We start from the raw sequence: 20,252 nt of genomic DNA, 5'->3' as shown, positions 1-20,252 counted from the left end.
GACCACTTCTGACAGCAACAGTTTGAATGTTTGCTGCTGTGGTCCGACATGTTGAACTCTCTCTCTCTCTCTCTCTTGTCTCCCTCCCTTTTCTCAGCCGTCTCGGGCGCCCTGCCTCCTCTAGCTCGCTTCACTTGCAGCACGGAGATGCTGATTAGACCCTGCGTGTAAGGACACATTGGCACGCCTTCACTGGCTCTCCGTCCTCGTATAGTCGTGGCGCAATCCACACCCCTCTTCATCTGCGATCCCCACGTTCTTCCTCGCTTCATGCTCCGTTCTCTTCCCATCCCTTCTTCCATATTCATCTGCGAAGAAGAGCACGCTTTAGGCCCGCAGTGCTGATTGGGAGGATTAGTGGTGTGTGAGGGACTTTGTCACCAGCTTTCTTGGAAATCCAATTACAGAATATCATAAGCCTTACATGTTTCATACTCGGCTGAATCCTCCTTAAAAATCCACACAGATGCACTGAAAGGGTCAGCGTGTGGCCGGCGTCCTCGCCGCATTCTGTCGTGACATCTTCCTGAAGGTGAGGGGAGGTATCATCTTTGAAAGGATAAGACAAGTCCTGTAGCACTCCCCTCGCCTCTGCATTGCAGCAAATGGTGGACTGCAAGAGCCTGTCAGAGAAGGGATTGTTATTTGCTCAACGTGATGGGCCGGGGATCTTGGAGCACGGCTCTCGAGGTGAAGCGAGGGCCAAGGGTTTTGGTCTCTTATCTGCTCGCATAGATAGTCCTTAATTGCATGTGTCAAGGAAATGACATGCGTACGAGGACAGAGTGAGATTTCTGCATGTATCTGTTAACTCCTATCAAACTGAGTGATTCAGCAAACCATCCAAGATAACACTGTTATCTGAAATGGCCAACACATCGAACATTTGAGCAGTGTTGAGCGGACCTACACAGCAGCATATAGTTCTATTTGACCCGCACAGTGCTTTCAGCCCTGTGTGTTGCCCTGTGTTCAAACAAAAGCATGATGCTAAGACCTTGAAGGTGAAAATATCTGTCAGAAGAAGATGGAGTTGAGAGTCATTGACTCCCTTGGGGATTGCTCAACAGCCACTCTCACAAGTACAGGACTATATCATCGGGATGGCAGGTGGAGAGGAGAAGGAGCTGCTGGTTGAAGGGCTGCAGAGAAAAACAAGAGAGGAAAGAGAATAGTTGATGAACTCCGGTGATGGGGAAGTGCGTGCTTGTGGGCCACATCTGACCTCAGTGACTCTGGTCTCTGGATCCGCATCTCATCTCTAGGACACTATATACATAGTAATGTGCAGTCAGACCTTCAGTGTGTCAGGCATTGTTAATGATAAAAAACACAGGTTTTGTATGCAGACCAGGTCTAACTCTGTGAATTTCTAACTATGCATATAGAATGAAAAGGTGTTCCTTTAACAAGACACTCGGGCAAAAACATGTTTTTTAATGCACTGGCTAATTTTAAGATTTTAGACTATTTAGCTTCCATAACACGTCTTGTGTCAGACTAGTTGCTAGTGTTTATTTTGCTACACTTTCTATTTGTGTCTCAAGATTTCTTCTTAATCCACCAAGAGTTAGCATTAGATAATCAATTGCATATTTAAGCTTAAAAACTAAGAAAACAACAGTCTCAATGTAAGCAATCAACTGGGGACGTCCTTTATGTTAATTATAACCTATTCAACCTATCTTGCAAAATATTTGTAGTTTTACTATATATATATATATTACAGAGGGGTTTGTTTGTATATCATCATTCCTATTAATATGACATTGGACAGTTTCTAAATGATTTATGGGGTGATAAAAAGAGATCCTTTTGTAAAAACTCAAATATATGTCCAAAGTGAAACAAGAGCTTAGAACATAAATGCAAATTAGCAAATATTTGCATATTTAATCATAATATACCAGAAAACTTGTAATACAAAAAAATATTTTCTAAATGTAAGTAATGGTGTCATGTATAAGCTTATTTTTGAGACTATTCACATTGTGTCTCTCCTTAAAGAAAGAAAAGTTAAAACAAAAGAAAATCCTTATTCAAGTTTTTTTTTGTTCTCTGTTGAAAAGAAAAGTATGTAAGTATGAACAGTTTTGTTTATCACAAACATTTTGTATTGTAATATTAAAGCATTAAACACAGTCCTAGATAGTTGCAGTTTAAAGAGTCATTTCTCTATGGTCCTTTTTTTTATCAGTATTTCTGTTTTAGTCATCCAATTAAGTCACATCTCAAAATTATTAAAAACATTCTGTTTAATTGGAATATCGGTCCAATTTAAAAAAGCAGACAACTCTTGTTTGCATAAATAATCCGCTCTCGGCTGGCTGTGGCAAAGATTTGACACACAGAATCAAACCACGTATCACACAGTTCCATATTCTTCAGACTCTCCTGCTAACAGAGCAGAGGTCCACTCACACCTCATTACCACAGACTGAGAGGTTGTATATGAGCCTTCCAGGCGCAGCATGCTATGGAATGAGTGTTTTTTTTCCCTATGGATGGCTTTCAGGCCAAATTCTTGAAGCTTCAAAGAGAATGTAAATCATGCTAACCAGAGTTTGAATTTTATGCTTTCACACAGATTTCCATAATGTCCTTCTCGGTTGGATACACCACTCTGCATCCAGCTCAGAGAGAGAAAAAACCCTAAACGGAAATTTTAATTTATACTTTCATACAAATTGCCATTAATTCCTTCTCAGAGGATATCGGACTACTTACCTGATGACTATACTGTTGTGTGGACATGTTTTCTATGAGAATATACTGTGATCAGTTTCATACAAACCAAAGTAAATATTCTAAGTCGGGTTTAATTAAAACTCACTGCGCCATGCCTGTGAGTTCTCAACCCATGCAGCAACATTTCCATTTGCCTAAGGGATGAAGTGATACACTCAACTCATGATTTGACCAAGCTCACTATACTCAATGCACATTTCTCACACTTTTTTTGTTAAACAAAATGAGATTGAGGACAAATTATGAGTACAAAATATATCTAAATGGTTCCACAATTCTTTGTTTCACAAATAAATAATTTTTTCTTTATCTAATTAAATAATCTTTTTTTATTGTATTTCTGAAGTGGGGTATAATCCATGGAAAACATTGCTTATTATTGTTACTCAAAAAATTGTGTTTTTTTTAAGTGATTCTGGAAAAAAAACTTTTTTCTTACTTAACAAAAAAAAAAAGAATAAATTAATATTTTTTAAGAAAATATCTTCAATTAAAGAAACTAGGCGTTGGACTATTTTTCTAGCTTGGAATTGACATGTTTTTAAAGGAATATCAGCATATCAGCAATTTAAGTCATCACATATTTGTATTGTGGATTAACTGGCTCGTAAAGTCTCATTAGTCTCATTAAATCCCTAATTCAAATATATAACTCCTGTCATTCTAAAGTTTTCTGCTCTATCCGGGGCTTCATGTGTTATACTAAAAATATGAACAGCGGGGGTGTCACTTATACGTATTTCAGCATGAAAAACATTTCCATATATTTTTAGAAAAATAGGCTTGTGTTTTTACAGCTACGTTTGGCTCAAATTTGTTACACTTTAAGAATAAGAAAATTTCAGAAATTCACACGTGCTATTGCCATGTTGGAATAACAGCATGTTTCTTCTAATAGTTGACCTGTTGGCCATGTATCCAGGCAGTGAAGTAACAGAACATTTATTTGCTTCTCGTTTATGTGAGCCAGCATTACAGGGAACGCAGCCATTCTCTCTCATAGAGACACACTAATTCGAGCTATTAAAGTAACTGGCCAGTAACCTTTTTTTGTCACTTTTTACTAATGTATCTAGCAGAGAGGAAGAAATGTCACACTGCAGTTGTATACACTTCTAGATAGTTAAATCTATACATGGTCTGTCATGGCTGTCATGGCGTTACCAAAAGTTTAAAATGATAGCTTCAAATATGGAAAAATTGAGCACAAGAGCAGAAGAATTTAGAAGGCTGTCCTCAATATGTGGAGATGCTTATCTCTCGGTGGGTGAGCTCTGGGCTAACAGCCCAAGTGACAGAGCATCCCCAGGCCAGACTCCTTACCCCCTATCATCCATCACACACTCCGACAAACACACAAGTGCATGCATGGAGAGGCACATACACAGATGCACGTCTGAACACACCAGTGGGCTGTTTGTACTTTGTGCTTTTCAAACCCAAACAGCAGATGAGGTTGTGAGCAGAGGGGAATCCCAATCTGAGCACAGGGCGGAAGAGAAATTCTGTGGTCACTAAAACAGAGCCGAATTTTAGATGGTAAACAGAATGATGCAGATTTACGCGACTTAAAGGTTCCCTATGAAACTTTCTTGTAAACAGGTAATATTTAGTTTACATCCAGTGTAACACTCCAAAACTCATTCTGTGCAGTGGTGGAATGTAACTAAGTACATTTACTCAAGTACTGTACTTAACTGAAATTTTGACGTATGTGTACTTTACTTGAGTATTTCAATATATGTACTTTATACTTAGACTCCAGTACATTTTCGAGGTAAATATTGTACTTTTTACTCCATTAGCCTACATTTAGCTGACAGCTTTAGTTACTTTTCGGGTCAAAATATGACATGAATAACATACTAACAATTTAAAATTTGTATGCATGTTTGTAAATAAAACCACATAAAATTATATTAAGTAGTAACATTATGCCGTACCTTGACAATAGTCAAATGCTGCTAACATAATCAATATCTATAATAATAATAATAATAATAATCTAATAATTTATTTATAACAATCTGAGTGGGTCCATTCTGCATAAAGTTTACTTTCACTTCTGATAATTTAAATATATTTTAAAGCTGATACTTTTGTACTTTTACTTAAGTCATTTCTGAAAGCAGGACATTTAGTTGTAATGGGGTCATTCTGCATTGTAGTACAGGTGATTTTAATTAAGTAATATAAATGAAATATCTAAATACTTATTCCACAACTGATTCTGTGTATCTGAGAGGTCTAGCATGTATTTGCCAGCTGTCTTCTTCTTTCCTGCATTTTGCTGCATTGTTGTGTTTCTTGGCCCACTACTGCCACAGGTAATCAGTGTGAATGTGTGTGCAAGTGTGTCCACAGAAAACTGCTTCGTAGAACTACCAGTAGTTCCTAATGACTAATTTCCCAATATTTAAATGGAAGTTATAGACGAGCTGACTCATCTAAAAGTAAAAAAAGACTCAAGGGAACAGTCAACATTGAGCAAAATTCAATCTACAAGGTTAAACATTGTCTCCAGAAAATGATGTGTATATTATAAGAGCTGTTTGAAATTGTGAATGACATCTTTCAATAACCGAGTGGTATTCTAAATGCTAGGGAAATCAGTATGTACCCAGTGTCCGCATCAGCAGTTGGGCCTATAGAAATGCAACTCACAAACCCAATGTGTGATGTAATATGTGATGATGCTTGTCATGCTTATATCATAACTATAGCATGCTAATTTTATTAATTGAGCTAGCTGGTGTTAGCCCATATCGTTGATTCATAGCATGCTAGGTCGCTATAGCTTTAGCCTTTAGCATATGTGTCAGCAGGTGGAGCAAGAGAGCGTGGCAGGATGGAAGTAAGTCAGGAGAGGCTGGTGAGTTCAGATCCTACTGCTGGAGGAGGAGGCTGATATATTATAGCAATATGTTATATAAATAAGTACATTAGTAAACTAACAATCGTCTAAAAAATTAGTATTTCTGGTGCCAACTAGAAATCGTAGCAACCTTTTATCCACTAGTCAAGCACATCCGTAGCTACTAGTGGTAAAAAAAAACCTCTTGAAGTTGACTTCTTGCTGATTTTGTTTAAGTGTTATTGAGGGAAATATTTGATGTCATAGCCTGTGACAGTTAGGGCAACGTGATTAGTTGTAAATTACAGTAATGAGGGGTTCCCCTGTAGTTTAGAGGTTAGGATGCTGAAGAGGAACCACAACCTTCCCGGTCCAGAGAGACGTCTTTATAGCCCATCTCTCTCTCTCTCTCTCTCTCTCTCTCTCTCTCTCTCTCTCTCTCTCTCTCTCACTCTTTCTCGCTTTTACATCCCGTCATCTCTCTATATTTTATATATCATCTCTAATATTACAATATTAATGTAGAATATTTTCCCAATATTAATATATATCATAAAATGACAACTTTAGGTAAATGTAGGTGTATTGAAATGTTCCATCATTGTGAATTACATCTGAAAAGCATTTGATACTTTGTTAGTATACAGTTCCACTTTGCATGTAAACAGATTCTGATGATGCGTGTATTTACTATATGTAGTAAATGAGTGTTTTGTTTGCTCTGGTTCCACAGTGGGTGTGTGTGTGTCAGTGTCAGTTAACTCAGCAGGTAATTTAAAGTGTAAATAGATGCTGGATGTTGATGGAGCAGGACAAGTAACAGCTTCCTTTTAACGTTGCACGGTACCATTGCAGTTGAGTCGTACTTGAATCTAGGTCTGCCATTTGAGTTAACAGTTTGAAGCACTTCACATCTCTATATGACAAGAGCTGATGCAATCCCCCGGGGCACTTACGAGCTATCTCCCAGTGACAGAATCCCTTCTTCAGAGCAGGACAGGCTGGTCCTGATGTAGGCTGGTGAACGCTGGGAAGAGGGAGGAAGGGAGTGACTGAGGGAGGGGGAGACCAGTAACTGGAGCTAGGAGGACCAGGGGGAGAAAGAGCCTGAGACACAGGCAGGAAATGGAGGCCATGAGGCTGAGAGGAGGAACGGCGGAGCGTAAGAGAGAATGTGGGTTTAGCGAAAAAGACGAGGAAAACAGCTAAAGAGATGCAATCATCGTTGACATTTACTGTTCCCAGCCCCCTTCCCAAGGCTGTGCAAAGCTCTGGCTCATGGGCCGAGAAAGAGCACGGGAGTCCAGATACTCTGAGTGCATGAAAATGTTTTTTTTTATGAATTAGCTCAGCGTGCCTGCAGGATACCACATATTCCTCTGAACTAGCATTCCAGGCCAGCCATCTCAAGTGATGCATCAGAAATGTAACATCCCCGTAGCACTGCCGAGTGTCCTGATTATAGAAGGGAATGAGGGCGGCACACTGTGTGTGTTTGACCAGTGAACTGGAGATGGGATGCATGGTTCCCTGCAGCAGGAAGGGGGAGGAGGAGGAGGAGGAGGAGGAGGTGGAGGCACAGTTAGCTGCAGAGGAAGAAGAGAAAAAAAAGGGAAAATGAGATTGGAGGAGAAGGAAAAGAGACGGAGCAGATGAGAGAGAATTATCTTTGTGTTGTTTACCACTCAGTCCTCATACAAGCTCCTCTAATGGCTCCGTGTACATGCACATGGTTGTCGGAGGGCTTGTGAGTAAATTAGAATTATTGAAATTCAAGGTGACACTCACAACATCATTGAATTGTATTAACTGATGTGTAATTTCTTCTGAGTCCGGCCGTCTTATTTTTTCCACCTGCAGGACGACATTTATTTCAATTTTATTTAATTACCTATAGAGCGACGAGGCCGAGGCATTTCTCCACAGCAGCTCTCTCTCCTGACTGTACTTTTTCTTTTTTCTTTTTTTTTTTTACCAAAGTCCAACACCAATCTCTGCTCCACTGATGGAGCGGGGCGATATTATGGGGGAAACAATGTGAGAGGGGAAAGAGCGAGGCACTCAGGTGGAGAGAGAGATACTGCCACGCTTGAAGAGGATGTATGCTTTGGGGGATGACCAGATGGCTGAGGCAAAAGGCAGGCTACAAAAGGAGAGGTCAAATAGAGTGGTGAGGATAGAGAAGTGGAGAGAGACAGCGAGGCGTTGAAGGAAGGGGTGGATCAGTACTGCATGGACAGACATTTCTGGGAGAGTGACTGAAGTGTAGGAATACATACATTTACATCTTATGGCTCTTTTGGGCTGCAAGAGGGTAATCCAGAACTTTCCATACAGACTGTGGAACCCTCAGAAACACTTTAAGTTTTGCTCTTAAGAATTGCAAATAGGAAACTCAATATGTAAAGGTTCAGAAATGAAGATACAACCAGTCTTTTGTGTTTAAACTATAAGCATTTTTCTTTAATTTGACTCATTAAACTGAAATCAATTGACTTTCCTTTTCACTGCAAAGAAACATTAAATTCCTCTTGGTCAATATGTTTCTACTGATTGCTTTTTTTGTTTGCTTTTTTCCCTTATTATTAAACTTCCCAGCGTCTATATGGTCTGCTCATTTGTTCAGCTGTCTTCTTATTCACCCTTGACTGAAAGACTTAGAGTTTATTAAAATTTAAATGGCTAAGAAATTTACATGAAACGCAAATTAGCGAGGTAGAAAATTGATGCGGCTTGCAACCAAAATGTAGATTAATCCGAAAGTTACAGTGTGATGCAAAAATATGTGATTTAAAAAATGGGGTTTCAAAAAACCACTCGCTTCATTCCTCACAGGTGATAAGAGCCAACACCAGCAAATTGTTTTCCACTATTTTCTCACAGCAGTTTGTAAAAATGATGGGTGCAGCCTGCCAAAAGAGGGCCATTTTAACTGAAGTGGAGACACATTTGCTTAATCAATCATGATCAACAGTGCTGCTGGCTCCTCCTGAAGGTTCCTAGAGTTCAGATTTTCTATAACCTACACACTGCAGTGTATTAACACCTTCTGAACCCAGTAAGCCTCGACATGTGGTGCGGCTTGTTAGCCTCTGACCATGGAAATGTGCCAATAGTGAGTTAGAGTGAGAAAGCAGGTGGTTTCTGCACGCCACTTATGGGACACTATTGAAAATAGATGAAGCTGCTTTCATTGTAACCATGTTCAGGTTTGTTTGTTACAATGTGTCCGTGAGGCTGTGAATGCTGGTCGTGTAGGCAGCCTCTGGAGAAGGTGGAGGTGCACGTGGAGAATAGTTTGATTGAGAAGAAAGGAGTGTGCAGAGGACTGTCAGCAGTCAAATATATATTTCAATTATTTATTCATTCATTATCCATAACCGCTTATCTGCACTCAGGTCACGGGGGGCTTGAGCCGATCCAAGCTGACATTGGGTGAGAGGCGGGGTACCCCCTGGACAGGTCGCCAGACTATCACAGTATAACACATAGACACCAATTAAACCTAAGTGCATGTTTTTGTACTGTGGGAGGAAGCCAGAGAACTCTGTAACCCACGGGGAGAACATGCAAACTATTGAATATTCTCCTGTGGACACAATTCACAATCGTAAATTCCACCCAGAATCTTTAGCTGTCTGCTGTTAGCAACAGGTGCTGAGTTTAGCACAACACATGGATTAGCATGTGAGTTGATTATACTGTGGTGAGCCAAAATGACATGGCCAAGAATTTTGTATTGGACAAGGACGTTGTGTTGGTGTTGAATGTTGAGTTATACTGATTTAACAATATGAGCTTCTCAGCTTTCAGAATCTGTAAACCACACTGTGCTATCTATGTCTTGTTTTAGCAATAAAGTTGTACAAATGTAGATATAGTAAATATATGTTCAAGTTGTGATTAAAAGATTCAGGACACTTTTCATATTGTCTTTGAAATTTAGAATTTATACTAGCCAAAGATAAAACAAAAAGCATTCACTCTGGGTTTACTTACATTAGATTCCAATGCTTTAGCTTCGTACCTATCAAAGGTTTACCAGACATGTAAACATTGAGGTTGAGGGCTGTTCCTAATCCATTTCAAGTATTTGTTTTAGATTAGATTTTTCCAAAGTAAAGGGCTTGTGTGAAAGGTTAAATTAAGTTTAACACAATAGGACATGATTTCATTTGTTAATTTTGTAATATTTTAAAATAAGGCACTGATGCTTATCTATTTACATCTGATATTCATTTGTGTCTACAGCTTCATCTACCTGCAGATGTGTATATTGTGCCTATTTATATTTATTTAAAATAACATTTTTCTTTTGTGGGTTTTTCATCTGCTGATTATGACCCAGTGACTAAAACTAATGGAAGGAAATGGAAGTAGTGGAACTGTAAAAGCAAAAAAGGATGAACCACTGAACCTGCCAAAATAAATGGATAAAAAAGTTTTTTTTGATCATTGCATAGAATCCAGTTAAGTATCTTCAAGTGGATGCAATAATCTCTTTCAAGTTGGGAATCTGCACATAATTAAAACTATAACTTGTTTGTATTTAAACATGATTTAGTTTAAACGTGGTTATGTTTAAGAGATAAAAAAATCTACAAGTAGATAATGTAGCTCTTTGTATTGGTTGCCTCTTATGGACATAATGTGCAAAAGTCAGTATTTCAGCAGTTTGAACCTTTGTTGTTGTTGTTGGAATATTCATACGTCATTTTTTGCCGGTTGCGACAGCCAGAGTTGTTGTGGCAAGCTGCCTTGTGTCTGAGGGGCAGAGTTGCAGGATGCTGGCAGATCTGCTGCAGTGACACTGGCCCCCAAAAACCAGAACAGGTCATTCTTAGTCGAGAACATTCTTGTAAACCTCACCACCTGAGCGGCTGAGATCAGACTTCACGGAACAGCTCATGGGATCCCTGCAACACGTGATCCTTTCCACTACAATAAGGTGGCGACCCTGAAAAAGGTGCAGCGTTAAGACACTGTATATCTAACAGGGGCATGAGGGAGCATATAGGGAGCGAGATGAGGGTTTGTGGACATATCTGTTCTTGAAGCCTGGGCTTGTATGAAGCTCAACCTAATAAGCAAAGGACAGCTGAGCAGAAAAAAAGAGGCTGCCAGATCTGGTCCCCTAGGATAGGTTCTGTGTCAGTACTGGCCCAAATTAAGAGGGAGTGCAGAAGAAAACTGGGCCTTCAACGACGGCTGCAGCTCCGACTGGCTCCCATTCAGTGTGGGAGATTGCACCACTCACCCTGCAGCACTTACCCACAATACTGCTGTCCATCTGTTGATTCACTTATCTAGAAGCAGCGTTGTATATGTGTGTGTGCGCGAGTGCGTGCATGTTTGTACGTCTGCATCCATGCGGGTGTGTATGTGTGTGTGTGTTTGTGTGTGGGCTTGCCTTGTGTGTGTTGCTGAGAATGGATGCTTATACCTTGGGAGAGGTGTCTGTACCAGGACAGATAGGGAGGGAATAGAATTAAAAAGGATGAGGCAAATCCCACCAGTGACTAGATCTCTCATTCACCACAGCAATTGTGCTTAAGAGCCGTATACGTGAGCACTGTCATGTTGTCCTCTTGAGTGTCTGAAAGGTTTGCACATGCTGTAGCAACGTTCTTCACAAAGACAGACAAATTCTCAGGGGCGAAAAAAAACAACCCTAAAAATAACATGGTTATGTAGTGTGTGTGTACACGTGTGATTTCATCAGTTGTGGAATGTAACTAAACACATTTTCTCAAGTACTGTACTTAAGTCAAATTTGAGGTACTTGTACTTTACTTGAGTATTTCCAATATATGTAACTTTATACTTATTTTGAGGTTAATATTGTACTTGTTAGTCCACTACATTTTACTGACACCTTTGGTTACTTATAAATTGATAAGATGGGTAAAGAAGGGTTTGTTTTTTTTTTACATTAAACCTCAAAACAGTATATTAAGTAGTTAAAATGAGCCCTATCTTGAGGAAATTAAAATGATGCTTACATAAATACATCAATTCAATTCAATAATATATTTAGAATATATAAAACAATCTGAATGGGTTAATTCTGCATGAGTACTTTTTTTTATTTTTGACAGCATGAGTACTTTTTTTTATTTTTTAAGTACATTTTGATCAATTTACTTTGAATGCAGGACTTTTACTTGTATTGAAATATTTCATAGTGTGGTATTAGTACTTTTACTTAAGTCAGGGATCTGAATACTTTTTCTACTATTGGATTTCATCTTGTGCTCGATAAGGAGGAAGGCACAAACTGACATATTAGTGATGAATTGTTTCCAGTTCAACATCAATAGTTATCAGAAAATGCCCCAAAACTCATTATTTGTAGGAGTATTTAAACAAGTCTGAAACAAATTGAATAAATAGCCATCACCCATCGGAAACTAATATTTAACATAGCTATTACATAAGATTGGAAAGTGCCTTCCCTCCTGTCATCCAACCATTGTACTGGAATATTCAAAGTGTTTACGGATGTTAAGAATGCTTGATTACCCAGCGGGAACACTTGAGAGTCAATCAGAATAAGTGAGCAGCCATTCATGATAGGGTGGGAAAGCAAAACACACCTGTAGCTCTGAATGTTAGTTTACACATTAATGGCTTCTGACTGAATGGAAGTCGTTCCTGCCTGACAATTTACGCTGTCCCGCTAGAGCGCACGATGAATACACAAACAAATGGAAACGTTTTTTCCCTCTCAAGAAATGTCATCTGATTGGAAAAAAAACTGCTTGTATTACTGAGATGTTCATTCCCCCGAAGTGGTTGTTATAGATTTGTTCAAGTGAAAAACATTCAAATGATGGTGTAACTGTTTATTTTCTTTTACCTTTTGTCGCCTCAGATAGTCATTTCACTGAATAGAGTCTAGTTTTTGTGCACCTGGTTGAAAAAAGGGTTGTTTTTTTCCCTCTCAAAGTGGGGTCAGTCTACACCTTGTAGCTATGGAAATACACCAAGTATGTAGCTGTTACTGGGTGGCATCAACAAACTCAAACGTCTTGGGTCATTGAGAGTGAAACCGCATTCACTTTTCACTCGAGGTAGTAAGTGCTGTGTTTTTCAGCTCTTTTCAGGCAGCAGTGGCGCTCACAGCTGCTGCAGATGCTGCAGTGAGTCGTTCACTGAGGCTGAGGGAACGCAGCGTTAACTGGTGGGAGCTCCTGGTGGGAGCTGCAGAGCTTCAGTGAACGCTGTGACGTTTCTATACTTTGGCTGACACATTCCTACCAAAACAAACACACTGTACTGTACTGTACTGCCTGCATTTACAGCTGCAGGATTTTTTCTGACATCCTGTCACAATGCAGTCCACTATTACCGGATCTGTTCACTTTCTGATACAATGCATGCTGTCTGTTTGTGCATGGTGTATTAACATGTATATCTCTCACAGATAATGAGTGTTGGTATCTGGTGGGTGATATATTGTGATCACTCAGTGTCATTTAGGGCTGCCACAGAAATCTCTATTCATCATTGATTACACTGGCAATCATTTCCTAATTAAACAGCCACTCTTTAATTTAATTGTTCTCAAATTAAAGTAGAGCTGCTCAAAATTGACAGATTTGAAGAATTATGGCTAAAATCCAAGCAGCTGAGGCTGAGATGTCCTGGTTTTTAGTTCCTATTGTGGGTCTAAACTCTAACAATACTGGCTCCTACACTTCTCATAATGCAACTTCATAGTGTCATTCATTAGACTCTCCCTGCCCAAGACTTGTTACTACACCAGTACATTCCCTAAAACTACCATCATTTTGCTTTGGCTGACCTTTTCTGGGATTGATGTTAATGTTATTACATTTTCTTACTAATCCAGGTCACTGTAGTGGACAGCAAATAATGATTACAAGCTAAAGACATGAGCAAAAAATGTATATGCAATATGTGAATTAATACAACATTTCGACATCAACAAAATATTTACTTTTGTCTTCTGAGTTTCTGTGTAATATGATGTGGCAAGCTGTGTACAACATTTTTTTGCAGACTTTTCCAGTTGTTGTTCTGACTTGAGGGGCTGTTCAAGTGGATTTATCCACTTGGGAGTCATTTTTCAGATTTTTTCAATACCACACGATTGCAGCCAAACAACTCTTAACATCATGGTAAAATTATTATACTTATGGACAGGCTGATTAGTACCCGAAATGACAATAACAATTGACACAATTGATTTTTTCAAATGAATTATAAACTATCAACAAATAATAGAATAGCAATGATGAGTCTATCAATGGGCCACTTGCCCCTTTGGTAACTCTTATGGTCATATTTCACGTTTTTTTACATTTAATAAACAAAATCAATGTAATGTATTAATCAAGAAAATAACTGTCAGATGAATCTGAAAGAAAAAAAAAGAAAAAAAATTGTATATTTGTATACTGTTATGAAATGCAGTATTTGAATAATTATTCATATTTTACAGGATATGCAGTATTATAAAGGCTTTGTCAGTTGCCTTGGGGGTGATTCAGAGCGACATAAAACCTTAATCGGCAATTAGTGGAGGGTCAAACAACCCAATCGATGTATTACTGCCTGAAATGATGAGGCACACATTTGTGAATGTGCATCCACATATTTTGCTGAATAATGTCCTAACACTGGTGTCCTCTTGCCCTCTGCCGTCCCTGCAGTCTGCTCCCAGTTCTCCCGCGGAGTGTACGCCATCTTCGGATTCTACGACAAGAAGTCCATGAACACCTTGACCTCGTTCTGCGGCGCCCTGCACACCTCCTTCGTCACACCCAGTTACCCCACCGATAATGAGGTGCAGTTTGTCATCCAGATGCGCCCCGCCCTCCGGGGTGCTGTCCTCAGCCTGCTCTCTCACTACAAGTGGCAGAAGTTTGTCTACCTCTACGACACCGACCGAGGTAGGTGACAGCGTGGGCCTTGAGTCAGGGCTTAGAGCTTGAATTACAGTGTGGAACCACAGGAAATGTTACAGTGGCTCAGAATAGCAGCAGCACACCAGGGTTAGCAGAGGATAGATTTACCCTGTAATACTTTATGAAAGCCCTGTAAATGCTTGAACTGTTAACACTGCACTATTTTATACAGTAGTTTGGTGTTATGTAAATGTGAAACATATTCACCAGCAGCTCGTAACACTTGTAATAATACATTTCACTTTAAGAAACGGCCTATATTATGAGCTATAACCTTCAGATTGTTGTTTTTTTTTGGTTGCCGTCAGTTAATCTTCTGTTTAATCATGTTGTTGATATTGGCTCGTCTTTCATCTGAAATGAGGTATGTCACAGCTGCTACTAAAATGTTTTCTACAGAAATCAGAGTGGCTGCCTGCCTGTGGGGGCTGCTTATTGTGTTGTGCGTCAATGAGGGTTTTTGTGTAGTTCCCAGATTGCATTGCCTTGTTGACAATAGACACTGGTTCAATGCAGCAGCGCGCCATGTGTATGACGACCTGTCAAACATGGCGAAGTGTTCATTTCTGGGTGTTTTAATGTCAAACGAGAAAATGAGCTTATTATCTCTCAATAGAATAATGATCCCCTCCTCCTACAGAAACTTCAATTTGTTCAAACAGCACCTGGGCAGGGAGGGGGGGCTGGATATGTTCAGGTTATGACAGACAAAGAGACAATAATGTCTCACTCTTTGTGAGGGTGCCAAAGAGGGTGGAAACATATTCCTCACACACTGTACATAGCAGTTGCTGTGTTTATCTGCTCATTATAGAAAGGTCCAAATACGCTTCAAGCTACAGGTCTTCTCTGCAGCCTGCTATCTGCTCTTTCTCTCCAGCCCCCATCCCTCCCTGCGTAGCTCTGAGGCAGAGTATGAAGTGTGCTTTAGCGCAGAGTCCTCTGTCTTTGGGTCTCCGGGCCTGTAGGGTCCAGAGCTGAGGGCCTTAATCCTCCACACAGCCTGCAGATAATATGTGGTTAATTAGGGTCACTGTGACGAGAACACTCATTGGATGTTCCCCTGCGGATGCTAGCAACCCACACGTCCTTCAGCAGAACCAATACTGCCCAGCTACCGGTCCCTCTGCTTCTCCTCTTCTGTCTGGCAAGTGAGACAGTCTGGGGCAGAGTTGGACACATAGCGGAGGTGGGGAAAAGAGGCTGAAAACAGAAGAGGTGCAGGGGAAGGAGTGATGACAAATAGACAAATACTTTAAAAGAGAGGAGAGCAGAGGGCAAAAGAAGGAAGAAGAGCGTGAAGGAGGAGCAAACAAAACACCTATTCAATCCAGCAATTAAGGCAACAGCAGGCGCGTGTGATTTACAGCCTGTTACCTGTGTACAGACAATTCCCTGCGTACTGTACATCCCCGTGCCGAGGCCCATGCCAAGCCACTTTTACCTCTCTCCCCGCTGCCAGTGGTGTAAGACGATCCCTTATTAGTGGGAGGACATTGGCCCCAGGAGGGGATTAAAGTCGTTTATTGATGCACTTCATCCAGCACTTTGGGGGGCTTTGACACTTGGCTCATCAAGCAGACAGATGTGTCAGAGAGCCTCTACCTTCGCTTATCAGGTAGTGCAGCTCCCCAGGCAATATGGACACTGACTGCTGGCTAAACCAGGAGGAGTGACAAGGGAAAATAGCCTTCAAGGGTGTATGTTTTTTACCCTCTGGCTCCGAGGAAAAGGGAAAAATGACAGACAACTGCTTTCGTGTGTATTATTTTGAGTTGTTTATTTATTTCAGAGGTTCTCATCCTTTTATCTGACGTACCCCGATGACCCTGTCAGATTAGTTCAAATACCCCTTTATTGACCCCAACCATCATGTGGCTTCATGTACTGTTTTCTATTACTTCAACCTAACAAATTAAGCTATTTATTTGTTACCTAAGAAGTCATTTCAGCTATATACCCATTTTAGTCAATTCTTTTCAGTGTTTATCTGTTCATTTTGGCAAATTATTTTAACTATATATAACCATTATCATAATTTAGAAAACTTAATGTTTATGACTTCTAGCTATTTTTTTTCAACTATGTATCCATTGCCTTGAGTGAATAATTTTAACTGTTTAGCCATTACTTTTAGCTAATTATTTTAAGTATATATTTATTGCCTTGAGCTAATAAAATTAACTGTTTATCCATGACTTTTAGCTTATTATTTTAACTATATATCAATTACTTTTAGTAGATAATTTCAGCTATTTATCAATTACTTCAAGCAAACTGTTTTTGTAATACTGGACGTTGTTGTAATACTAATAGCAAAGTACTTTAATCATCTCTGCATTCTTTTTAACAATGTCAACTGCATATCAGTTAATGTCAGTTAATCAGTTTAACTGTTCATAATTTTTTTTAGATTTTTATATTACTATATCCCTATTCTATTTTTAATCAACTCATTATTTCTTCTTTTTTTTCAAATTAGTTTTCTCTCTATAAACACCTCCCACAGCTACAGAAGCATGCCCTAGGGTACAGGTACACGGCTGGGTATCACTGATCTCTTTAATTCTTTCTTCTCTCTTGGAGACGCTGCTTCGTCACCAGCTTGTGAGTCAATAAAAGATCATTGTCCTGCAATCCATCGTGTTATTGCTCTGCTTGTGTAAGCATTGTTTGAGGCTTGACTGCTAAGTGACCTCTGACCTTAAATGCAAATAGTCTTAGCACAAGTAAAATAAGCAAACGCATGTAAACAAAACAACCCCGTAAGCAGCTGATTGTGACATATTCCTAATTTTTATGAACAAATAAGCCCACATGACGAATGACCCTCTTCTCAGGGAGCACATGTTGCGATGTATTATTTTCTTGAGTGCCTTTTTTGCCTTTTAATTTGTGTTTGATAAAAGCATTGATCATGCACAATACTGGAAGCAACTTTGCAATTATTCTCCAAACTCTCCTATTAGGGGAGGGAAAACACAGCGCACTCACTGGCTGAGGTTTTATTCAGTCAATAGAAAAGATTAATTACAGCCACACTATTCATTTGGCACTTATATTGGGCTGGCAAAAAATGCTTTTAGGCCTTTAGTGTAGTGCTTTCAGTCAGAGAGTGATGGTCCATATGCTCTAGGCTCAGATGTATTGGAGGGAAATGAAGGTAAATTTGTACCCTAAATGCCAGTATGAGACAGCTGTATGAAAGCAGACGTTATGATGAAGGAACTGCACTGGAAGCAAATGGAGCTCCTGTAGGCAGTGTTGCAGCAGCTTAATGATTGGCTACTCTTCTTTTATCTGATGTAATATATAGACAGGGTGCCGTACATGTGTGTGTGTGTGTGTTAATACATGTGTGGGTAGGGAGAGATGAAAGGTACAAACAGATATCACCACTCGTTCTTTTGAATCACTCCCAAACATCACATATGGCTCATAGGAGAGAAGAAAAAAAAACAGACAATCCCTGCAACACTCCTTCAACCAAATCCCCTGTTTTCCCAATTCTTAGTTCTCCAAGAGAGTATATTGCTTTTTCTGTCCTTTCAGTTTGCATCAGCAGACGAATTTCCCCTTAAAAAATCTCAAGCTGTATAGGGTGAAGGTAGATGGACCTTGCCCTTTCTTTTCTGGCGGTCAGGTATGGGCAGATAATTGCCAGGTCTGTGCAGCAGAGACAGATGATTACAGGCTTTATTGTCTCTCCCAGGCACAATCAACCCTGATTCAGCAATCTCACCTCTACTTGATTTATGAGTCACTCTCTCTCTCTTTCTCACACTCTATACCGCGTCCATATATGCTTTTAGCTTTTTCCTAAGTCTCTTATTTGTGACTGTCTACCTTTGAGCTAGCTGTGACTGTAGTGCTTTCAGCACTCACTCCCTCCCCGCTCCTACATGCTGCACAGTGGTCAAGAAAACTTTAACATACTCGTTTTTAACAATGCTATTTAGGAATTCAAACAGAGACAGGAAAAAGAATGTATCTAATTTCAACCATGTTGTTTGCCAGCTAAAATGCCAACTATCTGTGGCTAGATGTATCAGATTTAACTAACTAGCTGATTATGCTAATGCTAGCTTCACAAGTTGGTCTTATTAGTGACAGAATTATTTTTTGGAACAAGGTAATTTTTTCTAAGCTTTCGCACTGCAAATTAATGCAACAACCTACTTGTGATGATTATTAATTTCAATTCTTTTACCTAGCGCATATCAGATCCATTCCTTCCATTCTAACCTTTCACAATAAAAGCCCTGGAAGTATACTCTGCGTAAATGTTTGATAGAGTTAACTTAAATTCACTCAAAAAGGAAACTCCGTAGGTTAGGGCTTTAGAACAACTTACCAGACTACCAGATTCTGCTGTGGGTCAATTGTATCCAGGAAGTTTGTCCACTGTCCATGCAAGAATATTAGAAGCTTTTATTCAACACGTGTCCAGTAAAACAAGTGTTGCAATTTAGCATCACCGTCAATATAAATAGTTTGATGCAATATATTCACCATTGAGTATTTTGCAATTTCTTTTTGTGTATTTATCGTGCCCCTAGTGTGTAAAGGCCTTTAGTGAGACAACAGATCACATTTACTGGAAGTCTCTGCAGCAAAGAGTTGCAGGAGTCAGATTGCATTTATAACATGATGAGAGTGAGGAGAGCTGACTAACAAGGCGGTGTGGAGGATTTGGTTTTAAAGCATTAAAGCACAACCTGAGATCTTACAATCTTCCATTAAGGATCAAAGTAAGCCCTCTACAGATGCCAGGCGTCAACGAATATCTTTTCTTGTAAAATATCTGGCGGAATGGGTTACACTGCTGTTGTCACAGGTTTATTAACCGGTGGCAATATTTCCCCACCATGGCATGCCTAGAAACAAATATTTGCTCTTGTGTCTTTGGTTTGGAAAGGCTTTTAAAGGACAGAACCACCATCCAAACACTGCAGAGTATCGCTCTAAATCTAAAGCTTGTCAAGCCTGCTGTGCCTGGTTACCGTTGCTAAATCATGATTGGAGCATCTCTGTGTGGGGGAGGAGTTAATCAAAGGGTCAATTGCGTATGTGTACTCCATTCATTGCTGTTGTTTCACTCTGCCCCATCAGTTCCTACATTTCTTCTCTGCCTCTTTGCATTATTTTGTTTTGTAAGAATCCAGTTCACCTTGAACTGAGCAGTAAGACAAAAAATATAAAAGAATGTGAATGAAGATGTAAATATGACTGATGGGGTCCTTTGACTGTGGGAAAGCACTTACATTTTCCATTGACATTTAGTGAATACCAATCTGCTGAGAGCAATGCCAGTGATATTTTGCGGTAAAACCTGAAGCTGCTGCTGCTTTATATCCATGATGATGTTGTGAGACACAAGATTTTAGCCCCGTCTCACAATATCCCGTGCCACACCAAGGCGTTAATGACATATAAATACCGGTGCCGGGCCTCATGTCGTCCCTTTCCATCATTTCCTCAAAAATCAATATTCTGAATGTGATACAGTTAGGAGAAAGGCAATCCAACACGTAGCTGCTGCACTGAAAGCGCAGAGCTATTTTACTTTTATCATTTAACTGCTGACAGTTGAAATAGTGTTCGATGTCATAGCCTCATTATAGACCCAGGAAGTCAAATGTTCTTTGAACAAAAGTCTGCCAGGTGGTAGCTGTATTCCAGTCCAAAAATATCTCCAGGGCACTTCTTTCATTCAC

At 39.7% G+C, this 20,252-nt stretch overlaps 1 protein-coding gene across 5 annotated transcripts in view; it reads left to right on the top strand.

Annotated features, from left to right (window-relative positions):
• The window catches only part of gria3b (glutamate receptor, ionotropic, AMPA 3b), a 91,821-nt gene that overhangs the window by 14,386 nt on the left and 57,183 nt on the right, over positions 1 to 20,252 (top strand). For all 5 annotated transcript variants that reach the window (XR_009395309.1, XM_059345815.1, XM_059345814.1 and 2 more), the window contains exon 3: positions 14,281 to 14,520. Coding sequence is in view for 4 of the 5 variants with exons in the window: in XM_059345815.1 (XP_059201798.1) it covers positions 14,281 to 14,520 (240 nt within the window). In the remaining variant the exon portion in view is untranslated. The remainder of the gene's footprint in view (positions 1 to 14,280; positions 14,521 to 20,252) is intronic.

Source organism: Centropristis striata, chromosome 12, assembly GCF_030273125.1.
Source record: "Centropristis striata isolate RG_2023a ecotype Rhode Island chromosome 12, C.striata_1.0, whole genome shotgun sequence".
In the NCBI taxonomy this organism is placed as follows: domain Eukaryota; kingdom Metazoa; phylum Chordata; class Actinopteri; order Perciformes; family Serranidae; genus Centropristis; species Centropristis striata.
Note: the sequence above shows the minus strand (reverse complement) of the source record. Positions and strands in the feature narration are given on the sequence as shown.